The sequence below is a fragment of the Homarus americanus genome, unplaced genomic scaffold (assembly GCF_018991925.1).
Source record: "Homarus americanus isolate GMGI-L3 unplaced genomic scaffold, GMGI_Hamer_2.0 scaffold51859, whole genome shotgun sequence".
NCBI lineage: Eukaryota > Metazoa > Arthropoda > Malacostraca > Decapoda > Nephropidae > Homarus > Homarus americanus.
This window is the reverse complement of record NW_024711292.1, coordinates 17,175,014-17,195,502: the sequence shown is the minus strand read 5'-3', so window position 1 is coordinate 17,195,502 and position 20,489 is coordinate 17,175,014. Positions and strand designations below refer to the sequence as shown.

The 20,489-nt window shown below is 37.3% G+C and overlaps 1 protein-coding gene across 2 annotated transcripts; it reads left to right on the top strand.

Moving 5' to 3' along the window:
• The first annotated feature begins 894 nt into the window (after positions 1 to 894).
• LOC121854087 (protein disulfide-isomerase-like) lies at positions 895 to 17,753 on the top strand. 2 transcript variants are annotated; one of them, XM_042348595.1, is made up of 6 exons: positions 895 to 1,094; positions 7,388 to 8,166; positions 8,425 to 8,601; positions 11,011 to 11,256; positions 16,643 to 16,717; positions 17,009 to 17,753. In XM_042348595.1, exons 1-6 carry the CDS (start codon positions 938 to 940, stop codon positions 17,060 to 17,062), a joined length of 1,488 nt encoding a protein of 495 aa, XP_042204529.1. In that variant the 5' UTR covers positions 895 to 937; the 3' UTR covers positions 17,063 to 17,753. The 2 variants fall into 2 exon arrangements, with proteins under 2 accessions (XP_042204529.1, XP_042204446.1); XM_042348512.1 differs by lacking the exon at positions 16,643 to 16,717 and adding an exon at positions 16,301 to 16,396.
• Positions 17,754 to 20,489: the final 2,736 nt, after the last annotated feature.

Genomic DNA, 20,489 nt, shown 5'->3' with positions numbered 1-20,489 from the left:
ACAAAAATAAACCTTGTGGAGAAAACGTATACAAATATGTGATATTTTGGACCACCCTAATATATATATATATATATATATATATATATATATATATATATATATATATATATATATATATATATATATATATATATATATATATATATATATATATATATATATATATATATATATATATATATATATATATATATATATATATATATATATATATATATATATATAATATACACGTTTTTATATTTCTGTGAGGGTGTGAGGATGATCACTCTGCTAAAAAGTCAATATTAATCACAGCCAGTAAGTAGATTACTTATACAGTACCCTGCTATTTCTGTTCATGTCTTCTATCAAACGAATCGAATGTTTGCACTGATGAATTATTAAAGTACCCATTTGTCTTCAAGAATTTTTAGAAATATTTTTTTTACTTAATTTCGTGCATGCGTTATCTATTCATTCTATCATGAATGTATTGCGTATCTTAGTTTTATTTAATAACACTCGATTAAAAAAATGTTTACTACATGCAGGTGTAAAACACTGTTTTCCTATTAGTTGAGAGATTTAAAGTACCGGGAACTCCACACTACCCACAATGCACCACCTAGACTGACACATTGCAGTGACGTCATAAAAATATGCCAGACACTGCCAGATGATATAACTAAAGCATTAACATATATGATCGATTTTTCCACCGAAACTTCAAGATCATAGGCAAATAGTAGCAATGAATGTTTTATATATATTTTTACTACTTTCCTAAGACTTAACTAAAGAAATATAATAGTTAAAAAAAATAAAATAACTAAACATATGAGTAAAGGTATCGTCGTACAAGGGCCAATGGGGATAGCCCACGAATGGCCACGTCTGCGCCCTGCGACGCTTCCTACACTAACTCGTCCAGTCGGTATCAACAACTCGAACAATGAGGGTGGGAGTAACCTTTGCTGTCTTGCTGGCCACCCTGGCCCTGGCGGTCTCTGCCGATGAGGAGATCACTGATGACGAGGGAGTGCTGGTGTTGACGAAAGGAAATTTCAAGAAGGCCACCGAAGATAACGAATTCGTCCTTGTAGAGTTTTGTAAGTACAGCCATCTGGTCTCGTTTTTTCCCTCCCGTGGTTCCCGGTGTCCTGATGTGGGTGGGTGCAACCGGATTTAAGGTGGTGGGAAAGTTATTGTATTATGTGTTTTTTTTAATTAGCCTGATAACTCGATATATAAAATATCAAAATATATTTAGGAATACATTAATATATAGATCACATGGTGAACAAACGATTGGTTCACAGACTCTACGGATTAGCCCGTGGGTGTTATGAATAAGGTAAACTAGCCCCGATTTATTTGTTGAAGTAAATTGTTTGCCTGATATTTAAAGTGAAGGTAATGTTTAGTTGATGAGGGGGGGGGGAGAGGCTGAACGGGACGGTACAAGGGATGACGTGGCGGTGGCAGAAGGGGTGTGTGGTTTGGGGGGGGGGGTGGGAACCGCGAGGATGAGGGGGTGCATGCAATGTTTTCAAGCAGGCAGTACGCCGGAATCCAGTATATTTATGATATTTTTGTAAATGGCAACATTTTAGGGCGACTGAATATACATAATGTGCCGGGTAGGATATGCGGGAACGTCTGCGTCTAGGATAGAAACCTATGAATCGATGGACACGTGACTTGACGTTCTTCCAGACTCTGGTCAGTGTGCTTGCGATGCCATGAATGCATTGTTTATACTATTTAAAAGTAAGATTTTAATAGTTCATTGGTTGTCCGCAGGTTCCCCCCCCACGTTTACCTGAGGCTATACTCCTCACTTCTACTTGTCTCCTCCTTGTACTGTAGGTTAGGTAGGTTGGTTGGTGCCTTTGGTATGAGAATAGGTTTGTATTTTTTGGATTTGTACAAAGACCTACTTTTATGCAAATTAGTAGTTTGTTAAAAAGGAATTAATTTTTGTTTTACGAATTTTCAAATTAAATGGTCAGATTTGAGAAACAAACAAACAAATCTTACTAAAACCTGAGGACAGCCAATGGATGAATATTTACCGTAAAATATCCCTCTGCACGCAGCCTAGAGAGTGGGGCTATTGGGGTTGTGAATTTTAACGTATGCGAACTTGGATATTGTAGTCCGTAAACGGATTAGATAAATATTCGTACACTTTCACACCTATTAAATTTTGAAGTCAAAAAGTGCATGCAATGTAAACCACCTGCCTATACACGATAGAATTTAGACGTAAGTGATGTGAATAAACGGTTCATGTGACTTGATTAGTCGCTTAATAAAATGGTTAGTATGTCTGATCTACTTCCGTATGTGTGACTAATTAGTGCCCATCTGCTCTTGAAAATCACTTAGACAGGTTTCATGCTTATCAGATGCCTTGTTTTATCAACATTTTTACTTGTAATTAAATGCAATGCGTATTTTGTTTTTTTTATCGATAGAACTATTCTAGCAGACGGTGACGCTTTTGAACTGTCCAGTGTTAGTAACAAAGATAGCGAAGAATGACGAAGTGATTCCGGGACTTGGAAACCTTTATTAAGATAGATTAAAGAAACTTGCATTCCCTAGAAAGACGGGAGATATGATAGAAGTATTTAAGTGGGTGAGAGGAATCAATAAAGGAGATATAAAGTTCTTATAATATCCGAGCATGATAGGACTCGTAGCAACGGATTAAGTTGGCCAAGTTTGGGTTTGTGGGAGATAGGGAGGAACTGGTTCACAAATAGGGTGGACGAGTGGAACAAGCTTAGCAACTTTGTAGTAAGTGCTGGGACGCTGGAAAGTTTTAAAAGGAGGCTAGATAGATTCATGGGTGATAGTGGTAGTAACTCGACAGAAGTTGCCATGCACAGGCCAACCAGCCAATTACAGGCTCCTTATTTTCTTGTGTACGAAGAGTAGTTCTTTAGTTGTCATCTTGACGGGGATGGTGAATGTGTTAAATGGGGATGGGGGAATAAACAGAATTGTAACTGGTTTCCCCAAGTCGGATTAAAAAAAGGAACCTGGAATACTGCTCGTTTTATATAAAGGCAGAAGATTAAGTGACGCGGTAGAAATAGATTTTATCGGAAAATTTTGCTGAAAGTTACTTGTAGTAAGTTGTTAATGCTTACTATAGTCTTATAAACGGTCCAAACTTAGCTTGTCAGTTAGCTTTCAGCTGTATTACTATTCGTCTTTTAACTGGGGGTAACCTTTTGCTCTTTTGCTTTTTCCTCTTCACTGATCGGCTCGTTAGCCGCTTGGGCGATCGGAAGCATACTTTAGCGGTATACTAGCCAGTAAGCTAAGGGCTAGTATTTAGCGGTATAATACATGTCAGGTATTTAAGTTATACTTTTATGTTGCTGAATTTAAAGTACCTGAGAAACGTAGCGTTACGAACTGTTAAAATTTACGGTACCGTAAAATCGTTCATTAAGGAAGTTGGAGGTTGCGCCTTTAAACGAAGGTGAAGTTTATCTGTAGATTCCATTTTAAAGCCTTTGACTTGAATTTGATAATTAATACATATGGTTCTTGTTTTGCACTCGCCTGTTAAGAGTTGACAATTGTAAGCGGAGACTGAACGGAGGTGTGGGTGTGGTGAAAGCGCGGTTATTAACCCCAGCAGCCGGCACTGGCGTCCCTCCACACCTGCTTCCAGCCAACCAAAGCGCGATGTATATTCCTTAAGTGGCTAGATAATCTTAGCGCTTGAAAGTAATTTCCAGTTGAGTTTGACTAATGAAATTGTATAGAAAAAACTAAATGGTTTGGATAATCTGTACGAGGGCCTTGGCCTAGGCTGAATGAAATTTGAAGTCCGATTTATTTGTCCACGCAGTAAAGTGGCTTAACACTGGCATCTAGATTGGTTGCTTCACTGAAGTGTTAAGAAATATTGACAAGGATGATTGGTTTGTGCAAGTTTCCGGATGTAAACAGTACAGTATGGTTAGTGCAGGGTTCCCAATCCTAATCACCTTCTCGCAGAACCGCATGGCCACTGGGCCTTGATAATTATTTGAAGAAAAAAATGAAATTCCGACAGCCGATTAATAAAATCACCAAAGCTTACATATAAAATATAAATAGATTTAAAATAAAAACAATTACATAAGCTAAAGAATTTTTACTTTCAACTTGAGAATATTATAAAGTGAAAAAAGTTAGGAACCCGTTAGTGTAAAATATTGTCATATTGGCTATTACCGGGAAGATTTGGGGAATGCCAAGCCTTAAAATATTGGGTTTTTCCACACTTAAATGTAAATTAGCCAAGAATACCTAAGTTGGGCGATATGTAAATTTGAATTGCTTACTATGCTTGTAAAGTGTCACGAATGTACTAGTTTACTTTGCTATTATAACTCCCTTTGAATAGGTTGAATCTGATTCCTGAGAAAATAATTATGGTTCCTAAGTGGAGAAACTGTACGTCCTGTAGTTTTGTTGACTATGTATGTACAGTACTGTAGTTCTGCTGACGAAGATACACTTAACTGAGCTTGTTTATCCTAAATAGTTATGAAGTTTAATACTTTTTGTATTGGTGTAAATTTAGCTTTTCTAATGCTGTTGCAATCTTAAATTTTCATCCTAGATTTAATTGCAATGATTCATAAATCATCTTGAGTGGTGGTTTAGGGTTTGTTTAGAATATAATTCGGTAATTTTATTTAAATGCCATGCCTTAGGTTAGTAGAGTATAGGTTAATGAACAAATATAGAATGGAGTTAGTTTTGAGTGGACGGATCATTGTACGGTACTGGTATAAAATAGTAACAACTTTCTAGAGTAAAATTTTTTTTTACAATTGTGACTACCGAGGCTCATGGATTAACTGCTATAGTTCTTAAGTAGGTCTGTTTTTGGCTAGTGTAGCAAAAGTGAATATTTTTTATATTTCGTGTTGCCACTATATGAATCTCGGGAATTTTATAGGCAGTGATCCCTCTGTTAACGAGATTTCGGTTAACGATTTACCTTCCATAAGATTCTTAACTTCGGTTAACGAGCAATCCCTCGATTAACGAGTTTTTTACGAGCCGACTTCAACATGTTTTCGCTTGCATATGGTGGTCCACCAGCTGTAGTATTAGTCTGCCAATACAGTAATCGGTTTTAGGGCGTAAATTCCTTACTATTTAAGTAAATATCAAGTTTGTACGATTCAATAAATTTAAAAGTTTAATATTAACTTTTTTAGTCATTTTAACAATTATTGAACATAATTGAAGGTAAAGAAACTAGTTTCTGGCGTGCCATCCAGCATGTTAACACGCCAGACAGGCGTCAGTCTCTGTTTTCAGTGGAGGTAACATCTTGCTTGACTCTCTTCAACTAAAGGCTTTTGTTTTCAAGCAAATTATTGGTCATTTTGAAATTTATTTTACATATTGACAATATATAATGCAGTGCAGTGTTGAGTTAAAGAAAATAATCTTGAATTACACCAAGAGAACTAAAATTTTATGGGTGAAATGGTGCCATGGGGTGACTTCTTTTCCACCCCAATGCTTTCTCTTATCCCTTCTCCTCCACCCCCATTCTAATTCCCATCATCCAGGAGCCTTCTACTTACACACCTCAAAGTAAGTGTACTTTTCTACCTTTTTTGCTGAATTTAGGCAATTTTTGTTGAGCTGGAACCAATTACCCAAAAACCCATTGAAACCATGGTTTCGGTTAACGGGTTTTCGGTTAACGCACAACTTGCTGGAACGGATTGTGCTCGTTAACCGAGGGACCACTGTACTATGGTTTCAATGAGTAGTTTTGAAAATTCAAAGATGCTTTTCTTCAATGTTATTTCTGACAAAATTACGTACAAGCGAGATTTAACCTTTTTTACTTATGGAAATTTAACTTAAGTTGTCACTAAATGAATCTTGTCTTGTAATTTTGAAAATTCAGGCTATTTCGGTGAATATTCGCCTGTTGGCTGTCCACAGGTTCCCACCAAGTTTACTCGAGGCTAAACTCACGGAGTCACTTGTCTCCTTTCCTCTTCCTCCTCCTCCTCCTCCTTGTAGGTTAAGTAGGTAAAATAGGTTTGTTCCTTTGGTATGAATTTTTTGTTTTACTCAAATCTGATCCCCATTCCTATGCAAATTAGCAGTTTGTCAAGTGAAAAAGTTGATATTTGCAAAACCGCTAATTTGCACAGGAAATGGTCAGATTTGAGTAAAATGCCCGCAAAATACCAAATGAACCTATTCTCATACTTAAACCTGGGGACAGCTAATGGATGAATATTTACCCTTTGGCATTTCTGGTGCAAATTATGATTAAGCGAGATAATTAACGTTTTGTGTACCTGTGTGTGTACATGGCGGTACATGCCCAGAACATTGACTGCCACGGCTGTACACATTCAAAACATGAACGACTGCAGGTTACAAAGTTTAGCCATACCTGGTACAGTATTTATAACGTTGCTTACAGCTGGGCTACACCCTCCAGACCCCAGTAACTGCAAAAGAACATTACCTTGATATTAAGGTGGGTCAATAAGAGTGATGGCATCTGACTGGTACCCTTGAGTAGGTAATTTTTCCTTTTAATGTTGGTTCCCTTCCACATCTTTAACATTTGACCATAATTCCAACAAGTCCATGTTGACATAATGGATGCCATTTTGTAAGAGGGCAAATGTCTCCTTCAGGGAGAACGCAAGGTTAGGAGAGTGAAGCCACTTAGATTGAAGGACGATCGAACCAATATTTCTGGTATTGAAACAACCGAACAGATCTGCCAGCATTTTGTACTTGTTCAAAAGTCCGCATTTCCAAATTTAGTTTTAATGAGCGGACTGGAACAATAGATGCCACTGGAGAATGAATGGCAGGATATTTATGCTAAATAATTTTTGTATACAAAGCACGTACACATGAAATTACTGCTATACGATCAGGTTTTTGCAGTTTTACCCCATAATTGCCCACTTCATTTATGCCTTGCCCACTACAGTTAATTTGTGATTGAAGGTAGAAGAAAACTAAAGTTAATAGGAAATTTTTTATTTATAGCGTCCAAACAAAATCTGTTAAAAAAAAAATTCTATTGAATCTTTCTGGTGAAAAGTTGCCTTCCCTTCTATTATTTTTTTTGTAGTGGACAAAAGGAAAGCTGCAGTATACACCACATAGTACTATATTGTCTGCAACTTTACATCTTTAATCAAATGAGGGTTTTGCTGGCCATAGCTTCTACATGTAGAAATAGTTTCCAAAGTTTGATGACCATTTTAGAACATTTGTACAGGATAAATTTTTACTATTTTTTCAGTACTGTACAGTACTCTAAATTAAAGCTCTTAATCTTTAGGATGAAATAATGTTTCACATTGAATGGTGTTATTTTTTGCAGATGCCCCATGGTGTGGTCATTGCAAAGCCCTTGCTCCTGAGTATGTAAAAGCTGCTGGCAAATTAGTAGAACAAGAATCTGCCATTAAACTTGCTAAAGTTGATGCAACAGAAGAAACAGAACTGGCAGAAGAACATGGTGTTCGTGGCTATCCCACCCTCAAGTTCTTCCGCTCTGGCAAACCCATTGAATACAATGGTGGCCGTCAGGCTGATGAAATCGTTAGCTGGCTCCTGAAGAAGACGGGCCCTCCTGCAAAGCTTATTGCATCAGTGGAAGATGTCAAAGCCTTCATTGAAGAAAAACCAGTGGTTGTCATTGGATTTTTCAAGGACCAGGAATCTGCAGAAGCAAAGGAATTCTTGGCTGCAGCTTCTTCTACTGATGATTTCCCATTTGGTATTACATCAGAGGCAGCAGTGTTCTCTGAATATGGTTTGGAGGCTGATGGTATAATTCTCTTTAAGGACTTTGATGAGGGCAAGAATGTGTATGACGGAGATGTGACAGAAGCAGAAATAACTAAGTTTGTTGCAGCGAACTCACTTCCTCTGGTAGTCGACTTCAACCATGAGACTGCTTCAAAGATATTTGGTGGAGAGATCAAATCCCATCTCCTCGTATTCTTGTCAAAGGAAGCTGGCCACTATGATGCACACTTGGAGGCTTGCCGTGGTGCTGCTAAGGGTTTCAAGGGCCAAGTTCTGTTCGTGACCATCAACACTGATGAGGAGGACCACTCTCGTATCTTGGAATTCTTTGGCATGAAGAAGGAAGAGGTAAGATCTGGTAATTTTATAACTTGTTTGTTAGCAACATATTTAGGGTAGTTGATTCAACAAGTACATTCATAGAATTGGAATGTAATTTGGTTTAGGAGGAATTGGAATACATACCAGTTAGTGGGGTGAGTTATGGTAATGTGAAAGTGGTTTTAAGTAACAATACTAAAATTGGTATGTTGCTTAGGTTATAGACTCGATTTATATTTGTCTTTAATCCTTCATATTGATATCTTGGATGAATTTTCTTCATAGGTTCCCGGGCTTCGCATAATCAAACTGGAGGAAGACATGGCAAAGTACAAGCCTGAGTCCTATGATCTGAGTGAGAGTGCATTGGTCAGTTTTGTGCAGAGTTTCTTGGATGGGAAATTAAGGCAACATCTTCTCTCTCAGGAGATTCCTGAAGATTGGGAGAAGGAGCCAGTCAAGGTGAGTGTTGAGAGATTTATAGTTATGCAAAGTACTGTATAGTTAGGGAAGAAATGGTTTTCATCATAATGATTTGCATTACTTGGATAAAGTACACACTTGTCATAAGTGCATCCACTGTTGTATAGCATTTTCTTGGTAGCTATATATGTACTGGACATTGTTTACAGCCACTTCGATTTGCAAGATAGTTAAATTCGTGAGAATAGCCTTGTAAATCAAACTTAATTACCCCATAAGAAATAAAGGAAATGGCAGAGGTTAGGGGAAATGCTCCCTAGAAACTAATTTGTTTATCAGTTTCCTTCAGTTTTATAAAAATATAACCTACAATAACAGAAGCAAACCTAATATAGTAAGAAAAGATTTATTTATATTGCTAACATTTATGTTCAATGATAGCTGGGATGGCATGTGGGAACTAGTGGGTGGGGGGGTCATCTGAATCAGATGACAGAGCAGGTGATGGGGGAGGAAGGGAGCTTTTGAGATGCTAGATGTGGATGGCTGAGGTTCAGGTTATGTTTTCCTTTTTTGTAGAGTAGGAAAGCAATGAGGTACTAAAGTATGTGGCCTGGCACAATGGACTTTTCAAAACGTGCAATTTAAATTTTTTTAAATTGGTATTAATTTAATACCAAGATCTAAGAGGTGACTATTGCATCTGGGGATACAATGTTAATGCTTAATCTAGTTAGTTTTGTAAGAAACTAAATTTAGGAAATTCTCTAATAGACTAGAAACTTGCACTTGGTTATATTTACTAGTTTTTTGGTAATTTGAGTATTACTGTCGATTAAAATGTATTGGTCAGTTAACGGCGGCATGCAAATATCTATCCCCCGTATTTACAGGTACAGTAATTGCTGTTGTGGTGACATAACTGATTAAGATGCTATTTTATACCATAATGAAATGTAGAGCCGGGACTACAGAACTAAACCGGTACCTTACTATGTGCCATGGCATGCCTTTACTACTGGAATCGTCTGTTTTTGCTAGGGTGCAAGGTGGCCGAATTGGTACTGTACTTCTAAATATCACTTGGCAGCTAGTTGCTTATCCCATCCCCATAGGATATTAATCCACCAAAGAATAATCCCCCCCAGAGTAAGAGTAATGACCGTTGTACGTACAATGGATCTATGTACGTACTGTAAAATAAAAAATTTACTGATATGCGATGGCTAATGTCAGTTTTATGATGGTGGTTAACCAAATGTGCAGTAACTTAATATTCAGCTGTCCTGTCAGATGGATATGAATGTTGCTATTAAAATTTAAAAAAAGTGGAAATTATTTAATCACTTTAATGGGATTTAAAAACAAATATTATTAGTCTTTATAGTACAATAAAGGCATCCCTGGGTTATGGAAGGTTTCCGTTCCTGAATTTTTTTCCATATCTGGAAATTCCGTCACGCAGAACCATTTTTCTTTGTCCCATTATATAATTTGAGATGCCTTCCAAAGAAAAATTGGCCTATAAACTTAATACAAGCACATGTGAATGAAAATAAACAGTTTTAAACGCGTGAAATGATCATTCATATAACTTGACAAATGTGCACACTTGAATGTTACTCCAGAAATGTTAAGTGCTGCATGAGGTGGTGTGATAGGAGTTACTGGGAGTTACCTCTTTAAAAGATAGTTTGATGTCCAACATAATTCCTTTATGGAATCTCTTAGCACTGCTGCTTTCGCTTTAACTTGGCTGTTTTCCTTATATTTAATGAGGGTACACCTACACAAAACTGATAGTTGGGGAAAACTTGAACTGAGCAGCGCCATTGTTGTGCTGGGCAGCCGTGCAGAGTATTGTACCTACCACCAAGAATACACAATAAAATAGATTTTGGTGAATTTTTTCTCCTAAATCGAAATTTTTGTACGTTTTTTTGATTTTTTGAAATTTTTTAGATATATTCATTTATTTTTTTTATAAATTAACCAAAAGGGCAAATACATTCCTGAACACAAGCTGAGAACAGAATTCTGAGTGCCCTTGTTATTGTGCCAGGTAGTGTGGCATCTTCCAATGGTCTAGTAGCAACTACCCAGAGTCCACATGAAATAAATTTTAAAACCAGTGAATTTTTTTATTTTTAAATTTGCAAAAATTTCAAAAGGGCTAATTTTTTTGGCCCTATCCCAAATTTTTTGGTCATGGTAATATAATTCCATATGAATGGATTTCCGTAACCCTGGTTTCCATAATGCGGGGTTTACCTGTACAGTTTTACTGAAATATTGTACAGTATATGGTACTAGTTTAAAAATGTCACCAGTTTGGATATTTTACCCATCAGGGGCTTAGTGAAATGTGCATCCTGTAAATCTTACCTTAATGTTTCAAGTATGGTGTTAAGTTAATGCATTGTAATATTAATATTATGTATTCGACAGGTCCTGGTTGCAGCGAACTTCGATGAAGTAGCATTCAACAAGGAAAAAGATGTCCTTGTGGAATTCTATGCACCGTGGTGTGGCCACTGCAAGCAGCTGGCTCCCATCTATGACCAGCTGGGCGAGAAATTCAAGGACCACGATAGTATTGTTATTGGTAAAATGGATGCCACTGCAAATGAACTAGAGCATACGAAGATTCAATCCTTCCCTACACTTAAATTGTATAAAAAGGAAACCAATGAGGTAAGAAATTAGTGTAGTTTGTAAAACTTGAAATGACTGGTTTAAGAGTTTTGAAGTTATGAACAATATACTTTCTCGGAGTAAATGTTATCAATGAAAGGGCTCTTTCCACCAAAATGTTTTGGGAAACCAGTAACATGGCAGTACAGTTTGGTCCACTGTAAATAGCCAACTAGCTTTTCACAATGGTTTGTACAGTAAATTTGTGATACTGTACAGTACTCTTGTTAGCAGGCAGTCTTCATTTGGCCCGCTACACAATTGTAATGAAATTTTGTTCGTAAGTGTTGTAGACTTGCAGCCAGTTAAATTTGTACTATGGACTGCTGTTGGCAGTAATTATGAATTGTTAGATTTCCATTAACATTTATGCCCCGGGCAACGTAAGATCTGCCAGACCCCTCCCATGTGGGTATATTCCGGTAAAAAAATTAATACCATGGTCAAAAACTGACATTTAGGCGTCAAATTAGTGGTCACAGTAACGTTGGGGCTTCGTGCACATGGTCCCTTACATCCATGGCATCCCGGGTGGGGTGGGATGCAGGAGTAACCGCCATTGTCTATCTGTCCTTGCTGCTGGATGCTTTGACAAGCTCTACTTCTGGGTTCAATTCTTCCCTATCATGGTGTTCTTCACTCAGTACTTTACTTTATAAATTGAAGCCACTTGAATATGGCAACTCTTGATAAATGGCACTGTTGAGCAAACACCTTTGCTCAGGTGTGGAGCAGCGAGGCAGGTCACGAGACATTGAAGGACGTGCATCCATCGTGATAGCTGGTGGGTAATGACCATGTGACTTGAGACAAATTACACGGGAGTCGAGTTGCCAAGTAAATAAATATCCTATATAAGTAGTCCTGTACTGCTGCAAATATTAGATGTAGTGGCACCTGGGGTCACTATACTGGACAGAGGAGTGTCGCCCGGGCTTTTAAGGGTTATAGCCGTAAAAATGCATTTAATCTGGTGGTATTTTGGCTTGGCCCAATGACTAGAGCAGTTGACAATGCAGTCTTGAATGTTTTTAATTAGTCTATAGTAGTACATTTCCAGAATGGATGAGTTGTCATTCGGAATTTTTTCGTAAGATGGCAGGTCAATGTCTAAATAAAACGCTTAAATTCACTTTGGCAATGATATTCTTACACAAATTGGGCTTAAAAGTGTAAAAAATAGGGGTTAGTTGCTAAAAAGTCACGTGACTGCGAAAAGCTGTTTGGTTGTAATGTCACAGGTTGGCTTGAGCTGCCGAGTGGGAGCCTGGAGGTAGCCAGCTGTGGTGTGTGTTGTTACCAGCAGAAATACAGCACTTGTGGCCATATACAATGTTGATATACACAGGCATACCTTATTTTTTGGTTGAAATAAATCAGTTCAAGTATCATCTTGTGTATTTACTTGCTGGGTGCCAAAGTGATGCAAAAGACCGATAACTCCGTGTCTGGAAAATGTAAGTTTCGTCACCGAGGCTATATTTAATGTTGTGGAAGGACTAGGGACGACCATGGCCAGGAATGGGCTTTAGATAATCAGATGATGTAATTTAACGTGCTTTATAGCTGGATGGCAGTACTTGACAATCCTAAAGAAATCTACTCTTGGTAAATTTCTTTCACATGCCTTGACAACTGGTAGTTGTCCAACCTTCTCGGCTGATTAGCGCTGTAAATAAATTAGATAATTAATTTTTCTTTACTGTGCAGCAAGGTAATACTATATTAAATATATATATTTTACTTATCACAACCAATTCAATGGCTGTTAGCTGCCCCGACTACAAATTTCAGTCTAAACAATATTGGTATTTTGGTTTTGGTCATCTGGGGAACCTTAAGATTCTAACTGGGATTAAGTACTTTAAACAAGATGCATCTACTGGTTTTCTGTTAAACATTTTTAGATTGCATAAGAAAATGTAGGTCATAGATTAGGTTAGGGTATGATAAGTTGCATTAAGTTTAGCTTTACTTACCGGAAATCACTGAAAACCAGTTACTTCCGATAGAAATGGTTAAAATGGTTTATAACGCATCGCAAACCAGGAGAAAGTCTGCACCTGTAAGCACAGGTATGACCCAAAACTTAAAAATTACCCAATTTTGCTGATCTTTAATCTAAGCATCCAAATACTGTACTTACCCATTAATTAATATAAATGATATATCCCAATGGTTCACGAGTGAATCGAAACAATAAGAGCAATCTTGTTTACCTAGCATCAGGCATTCCCTAAACAGTCCAGACAATGTCATTACTTCCAAATTGACTAGTATGTCCATCTAGTACTGATATACAATACTCTGTAAATGAACTGGAGAAAGTCTACCAGGTAAGAATCGGCTAATCCCGTGTGAACATGGGAGTTTATCCATAAGCTGCTTTTCACATCCCATTTCTTTACTTACAAAATGACCATGGCTTAGACCATAAAAAAACACCCTTAAAACTTGCTTGAACTTGGCATTTGGGGCCTGAAGAGGCCATCCTTTGTATTACTTCCGACTGCAGTGGCCAGTTAGTTAAACGTCTGCTGGGAAACTGGTGACGCGTCACTCGACGGATGTGGCTGTGTATTTCTGGTTTACTCTGAACTGACAACTTGTCCATTATTACAGCATGGCAGTTTGAAATAACTGGGAAATTGACAAGAATTTTTAATGGGTTCCCACAGCCTTCAATCTGAACTATGGGTAGTTATACACACATGAACCAATTTGCCCTCTGGTTATTCTAAATATAGAAGTTACTATTATCTTCTAATTACTCCTTGGTTTGGCCACCATCATGGTTGTTACTTTTCACTGGCATCTACTGTATGCCCCCCTAGGTTTATAGAGGAAAGAGTTCCTTGTACAGTAGTACCCCGCTTAACGCTGTCAATAAAACCCACAGGGTACTGTGTTAAGTGAAAACCGCGCTAAGTGAACAACAGAACATATGGGATTAATTTCGATAGAAACTGGCCCGACCCCCAAACTCCACTTTTTGATGACATAACTGTTGTAGTAAAAATTTTATCTTAACTTTATGATGGTATGAACAAACAAGTAATATAGAAGAGGTTAGGTTAGGAAAAATAAAGGTTTAGTTAGGAAAAATAAAGGTTAGGTTAGGAAAATTAAAAGTTAGGGGTAACTCTAACGTTAGTAGAAGACACACACACTGCGCAACCTTACAGTGCGGCTTGCCTAGGCGGGAGGGAGGAGGAGGAGGAGCGAGAGGTGGGTGGGACGAATCTAAAAATAGCGTCTCGAGCCGGACACTCGCCGCGTATGTGGAAAAAACCCGCATTAAGTGAAAGTTCGGCTCTGGCGAGGCACCGCGCATACGGTAAAACGCGCTAAGCGAAACCGCGTTAAGCGGGGTATTACTGTATTTTCACCAGGTCTACTCGAGAACATAATCGGAACAAATTTTCTGATTTGCGAAACATTTTCAATTATATAATTGGAGGACTTGATTCATTCATTAGTTCATAAAGCAAGGCTAGTATACAGTCTAGTATGATTGGTGTTTATCCAATGCTGAGGTAATGAACATGTGTATGATCTTAAGATTTATTCATCTTGAATATATCTTTATTTGCATTACAGTAGAAGAGAAGTCAAATTTAAGTTTTATTTTAGTGGTGTTAGGCACATTTGTCTTAAATTTCCTATAATTTCAGAAAACATTTTAAAACCAATTGGCATGTCAATAATTTTTTTCTAGAACATCTTCATAAACCAATTTGATTTCATGATGAAAGTAGGTAATGTAAGCGTACCTTGTCTTTACAAAAGGTATTAAAAATTTTATCAATGTTACCCTACAAAGTTGTAGAACTTAGTGAAATATGTTAACAGTTGATCTTTAAGTTTTTGTTTTCAGGTTTGTGAAGAATATAAATTGCTGGTAACCTTGTTGTTACAGGTCTTCATAGTTTCAACATGGGTTTTGACTATGAGAGGTTATAAGGTTATACCGTATTTTATGGCATAAGACGCACTTCCCCCACTCTAGCCGGGAGTATTTAGGAGAACCGTATTTTCTTCCTGTATCCATGTTTTTCAAAATATACAATTTGTACCAGTAAATGAGGAATATAATACCAGTAAATTACTCCAAAAAATACTTAATTGTCCAAACTAATAAAGCCAAATGCAACATTTAAGTTCCCATTTGCATATACTGTACTGTACATAATTATGTACACCTTTTACCGAAGCAACGGTGACACTACCGCCACTGATTCCCGAGCAACGCTCCCTCACACCAACTGCTCAGCTGTCCTCCCACTAAGCTAGTTAATGTTTGTGCATAGAAATGTATATTCCTTTTGGGCATTTTCCCATGGGACAATTATTCTTACCGTTTTCACAATGTAGGGTGGTGTGTGCATGTAATCGTTAAAAATAAATGAAGTTACGTATATCTACCCAAAAATAGTTGAAAAACAGCTTGGCCCAGAAACCTGGTTAGAGAGAAGTCTAACCTGGCTACAATGCTGCCAATGATGTTAACATGTGAGAAGTTATCTGAATCTTCATTTGTATTGGGTATTTGTATATTGAAGAATGTTCCAGATATGGCATTGAGATGGTAATGCTGGAGTTCAGAAATGGTTACTGCTTGGTGGCTACCTTTGTAGAATTGGGTGTCTGGCGTACAGTCTTTAATCGTCGCGGGTTGTCAGTAGTACAGTACAGTAGTTATACTGTAGATATACATTATATTTACAAATTTTTTAATTACCAGTAATTAAATATGTAAGCATTCGCACATTTTTAATTTGAGTTGGGTTGGGTAGAATTTAGCCTACTGGAGACAGCAACTAGGGTTCATTATCTTGTGGGAGACTATTTCACATAGGTTGCAGGCTGATTTTTAACCAATTTAAGAGTCGTACATGCAGTAAAATATGGTACATTAAGCAAATTATATGAATTTTGTTGTAGGAAATTGTAATTATTTTAAGTTGGTCACTTGCAATATAAATATGAAGTTTCTTCAATTATTTCAAGATTGCATGAATTTTAACATTTCAATGACTACTAGGTTGTTGAATACAATGGAGAACGCACATTGGAGGGCATTTCAAAGTTTTTGGAAACAGGCGGTATATATGGCCAGGCTGCCCCAGATGACATTGAGGTAGGAACTTCGGCATCAGCAGTTGGTTGCATGCAACTGTAGCACCAGCAGTGTCACTCTTCACTTGTTCTTGCAGATTGTCCAGCAAAAAGTCTTGGGTGTGCTGTATTTAATGTCTAAATTTTAAGATTATGAATACAGTACATTTGTACCGAGTACACCAGAACTTTTAGTTGGACGGTTTTTAATATAAGCACTTTCCTCTGCTAGTAACTTGCCCACTTCATTTTGGCTTTCCTTCCATAGGTGGTAGATTACAATGGAGCAAGGACTCTGGAGGCTCTCACTGACTTCCTTGAGGGCAAGAGCACCGAAGAGGAGGTACAATTTTATAAAAGCTTGCCTTTAAACTTAAATTTCCATGCATGAAATTTTTTTATTAATCATTGCATGGATTCTTTTTATTCTTTGCATGATTTCTTTATTAATCTTTACTATCTTAGTTGCCTTGCATGTTTACTGGTTATGCTTAACCTTGGCAGTTGCTTTTTGTAGTTGATTTATACACTAAACTTCACGTCCCTATTTATAGTTTGGAAATACTGTACGTACTTGAAATGGTTATACTGTCGTGTCCAAATTCAAGTAATAATAATAATTTTTTCTTGGCAGGATGAAGAAGAAATTGACGAAGGTGGTGATGTGCCTACAAAGGATGAACTCTAGGTTAAAGGTGCTGTCAGTGAAGGTGATCAGTAGTCCCCTGAAGTCCGAGCAGTGGGAGACTAGTGTTTACCTGCATTGTTAATGTTTACATCAAAAGGAACCCCCTACATATTAAATTGTATATTGCCTTATTAAAAGATCTAGCAAAAATTAGTTAATTGGCACACTAATTGGAAACTAATCCTATTGTGTAACTAGGGGGAACATTTCTAAGAAGTTACGTTCCAGGTAACCTCATAGTAAATATATGTTGAATGTTGAGTTTTTCATTTATATTGTTATGTATGAGCAAAGTGGTATGCAAAGACTATTTTTTCTATGCTTTAATGTATTTTCATCACCACATTCCTTAACTCTTTTTAACGTGGGGGCATTTAACCCTTGTGACTGGAATAGGGAATGGTACAAATCTAGTTATTTATGGAGAATTGGAATAATAAGATAAAGCAGTAACATTACCACTGGCTGGGTCAGTGGATGATAGTGATAAATGCTGATGCATGTTGTACATTCCCTTGTGGTTGTATACATTTTAGCTTTACTGTCGTCTTCCACGGACAATGTTCTCCCTGTACTAGGCACAATGCTTCCCGTCGCAGTGTGTTGTGTGAGTGTCGAAGGTTCCGAGGGTCCTTGAGTAATGTATGAACCGTACCAGTGACTTTTCCAATAAAATCAGAAAGGTTTTCTATTCTACAGTTTTCTTACCATTTACAAAATCCAGATTTTCACTGCCTCTTAATATCTTGGGTTTTTCATGACCTTTGGTAATACAGTAAAACCTTGATAAAGACCAATATATCGGTAGGTTTTTCGACATGCTCTGGTCACCAGAAATTCTAAGATTTAAGAAATGGTGATTAATTAAAATAATGAAATGAAATGCAATGCAATGCCCAACTTACTGAATACTGTACAGTTGTCTAATCAGATTTGCTATAGGCCTACCGTGAACTGAGACACTAGAGTATACAAGAAGGCTGGGGCAGATAGGTGTTGCCACATTCTAAAGAACTTTTTATTTATCCGTAATATATTCTCATGATTGGCCTCTTATGGTTCATCATGATTAATATAGCAACCCACCTGTGCTACCTGATCTTGTAGCTGCTCCCAGAAACATGCTTTCACATACAATATACCCTTACACTTATTATTCTAAAATTTTGTGGTTACTTGCTCAACACTTTACAGTAAACAATCTGACAACAGTTGTTGACAACCAGACTTCTGTCTGATTTTCAACCCATAGTTCCGTTTCATATTTTGTTTCATTGTTGACGTAATATTTAATAACCTTGCTGTACACTTAGACTTTGGTTGCTGAAGTGCAGTAATAACCACTGATTTTCTTTAAACAGTTCAGATAAGCAGTTATCTCCAACCCCCATTCTCCTATATACAACACTACAGTAAAACCTCAATTAACCGACTTTTGGATTAACAGTCGATCCCGGATCCCTAAAAAAAAAATATACTTTTTTTTTTACTGGGATTATCCCACCCTGGCATAGGTCACTGACCCACATTGGGGCCTGGGGGGCGATAATGTAATAATAGTAATAAAGAACCATAAAGAAATGCTAAAATAAAATAAAAATCAAGAGAAACAATGTACATGTAAGTTGTGTTGTCAATAGTAAGAGAAACCGTTGAGGCCCTGCAATTGTGTAAAAGAGTCGGATCCGCAACGTGGGACTTGGTCATAATTTACGTGATGCCATATGTTCTTTGACTTCCATTTTTTATTCTCTGTTTCTGTGGGTTCATTTATTTACTAAAGTGGTTAATGTTTTAAAGCAAATTCTACTGAAATATGAATGGCAAATGAATAAAAATGAATAGAGGGGACTTAAATGGGGTAGGTACTTTGAAAATTTGTTTTATTTCTGTAGACTTTATTTACTATTAACGGACCTTTTGGATTATCAGTCGTCCCCTTCCTCCCCCAATATGTGGTTGGTTAATCAAGGTTTTACTCTTATTTGATTTTTTTGGACTGGGGTCTGCTGCAATTAATTGGATTTATCGAGTTTCTACTTAATATACAGTTTAACTAGTGCTAGAAATACTAATACCTTTAGTAACATTTTAAGTGAAGGGTGGGCATTTTTATAATGGTCAGTTAAGGTTAATGGGTGTGAATTGCTTTGTTGGATAATTTCTTGGCATAGATTTTAACTTGTAAATTGATAATTTTTAAATGCCTTTATGATCAACTCTGCCCTACAGGCCAAACCTTTCAATGTGGCCCACACTTGTAATTAATAAGAACGAAGTATAATGGATAGCATGACCAAATTTTCTGCTTGTGAAGACCAATTAGTGGCATGATACACTGACTGGGCAGTTAAGAACATTTTGTATGTTACAGGTTATATTTGAAGTTAAAAGCCACTGCAAATTCTTTTTGGATTGTTGTTGAATCGTGCAGGAAAAGAAATGCCACAAGAAATCTTGAAAGATCTCTAGCATTAGTTATTTAACCATATAGAAATTGTGATCATCCCATGCATAAAGGCTGTGGCCCTATATACAAAAAGTTTGCATGATCTTGGTCTAAACTAAATATGGTTGGAATTTTTTGTAAAATGACTTGATTAATTTTTATAGCCATATAACACCTTATGGCAGCTAGCTATAATACTATGTACTTTCTTGCAACCTCTCCTATCAGGATCTTAAGTCATATTTTCTGCAAACACACCCAATGTCATTCTTGGCCTATCCCTAGTTCTTGACAGTTCTGCATCTCTTGACCCAGTTGGTAGTCTATTATCTCGATGACTAGGTCCTCTTGGAATGCCTTTACACAACCTAAAATGTTCAATATCTAGCCACCCTCTTGGCATGGATTTCTTGACACGCACATCCATCGCCATTCTTCGGCATGCTCAAGCCTTTGTATGCTTTTCCTGTAAACACCTATATTTAATTAACCGTAACATCTATTGACAGTTGCATAAATATTTCTGGTAAAGGGAAGATCCTCTTGCTGTCAAAGGCAGCTACTCCCTAAATATTCTCCAGCCACTTTCAATTCTTGCAACAGCTCTAGCTTCAGCACTGATGATGACACTCGGGAAACAGAACTTGATGGTCCCTATTAGTGTCACCAGCCTTGCTATGGACACTGGTTACCTGTGCATATGACGTTGCAACCTCCTGCAGTCTGCCTTTTACAACACTGCACCTCTTGTTCTCTTCCACACTTGTTGCAGCTGCCACCACTTTTCTTACTGACAGCATATTGCCATTTTACTTTTTCTACCAAACCACTAATCCATACTTTCTTTGCCACATTCACAATAGCCTTTTGACTAGTCCATCCTTCCATTTTGTAAATTTCAACCCTACCTCTTAATTATATCCTATCAGAACCCATTGGCATACAAGACATCCTTGGTAAATCTCAACTTGAATTGCT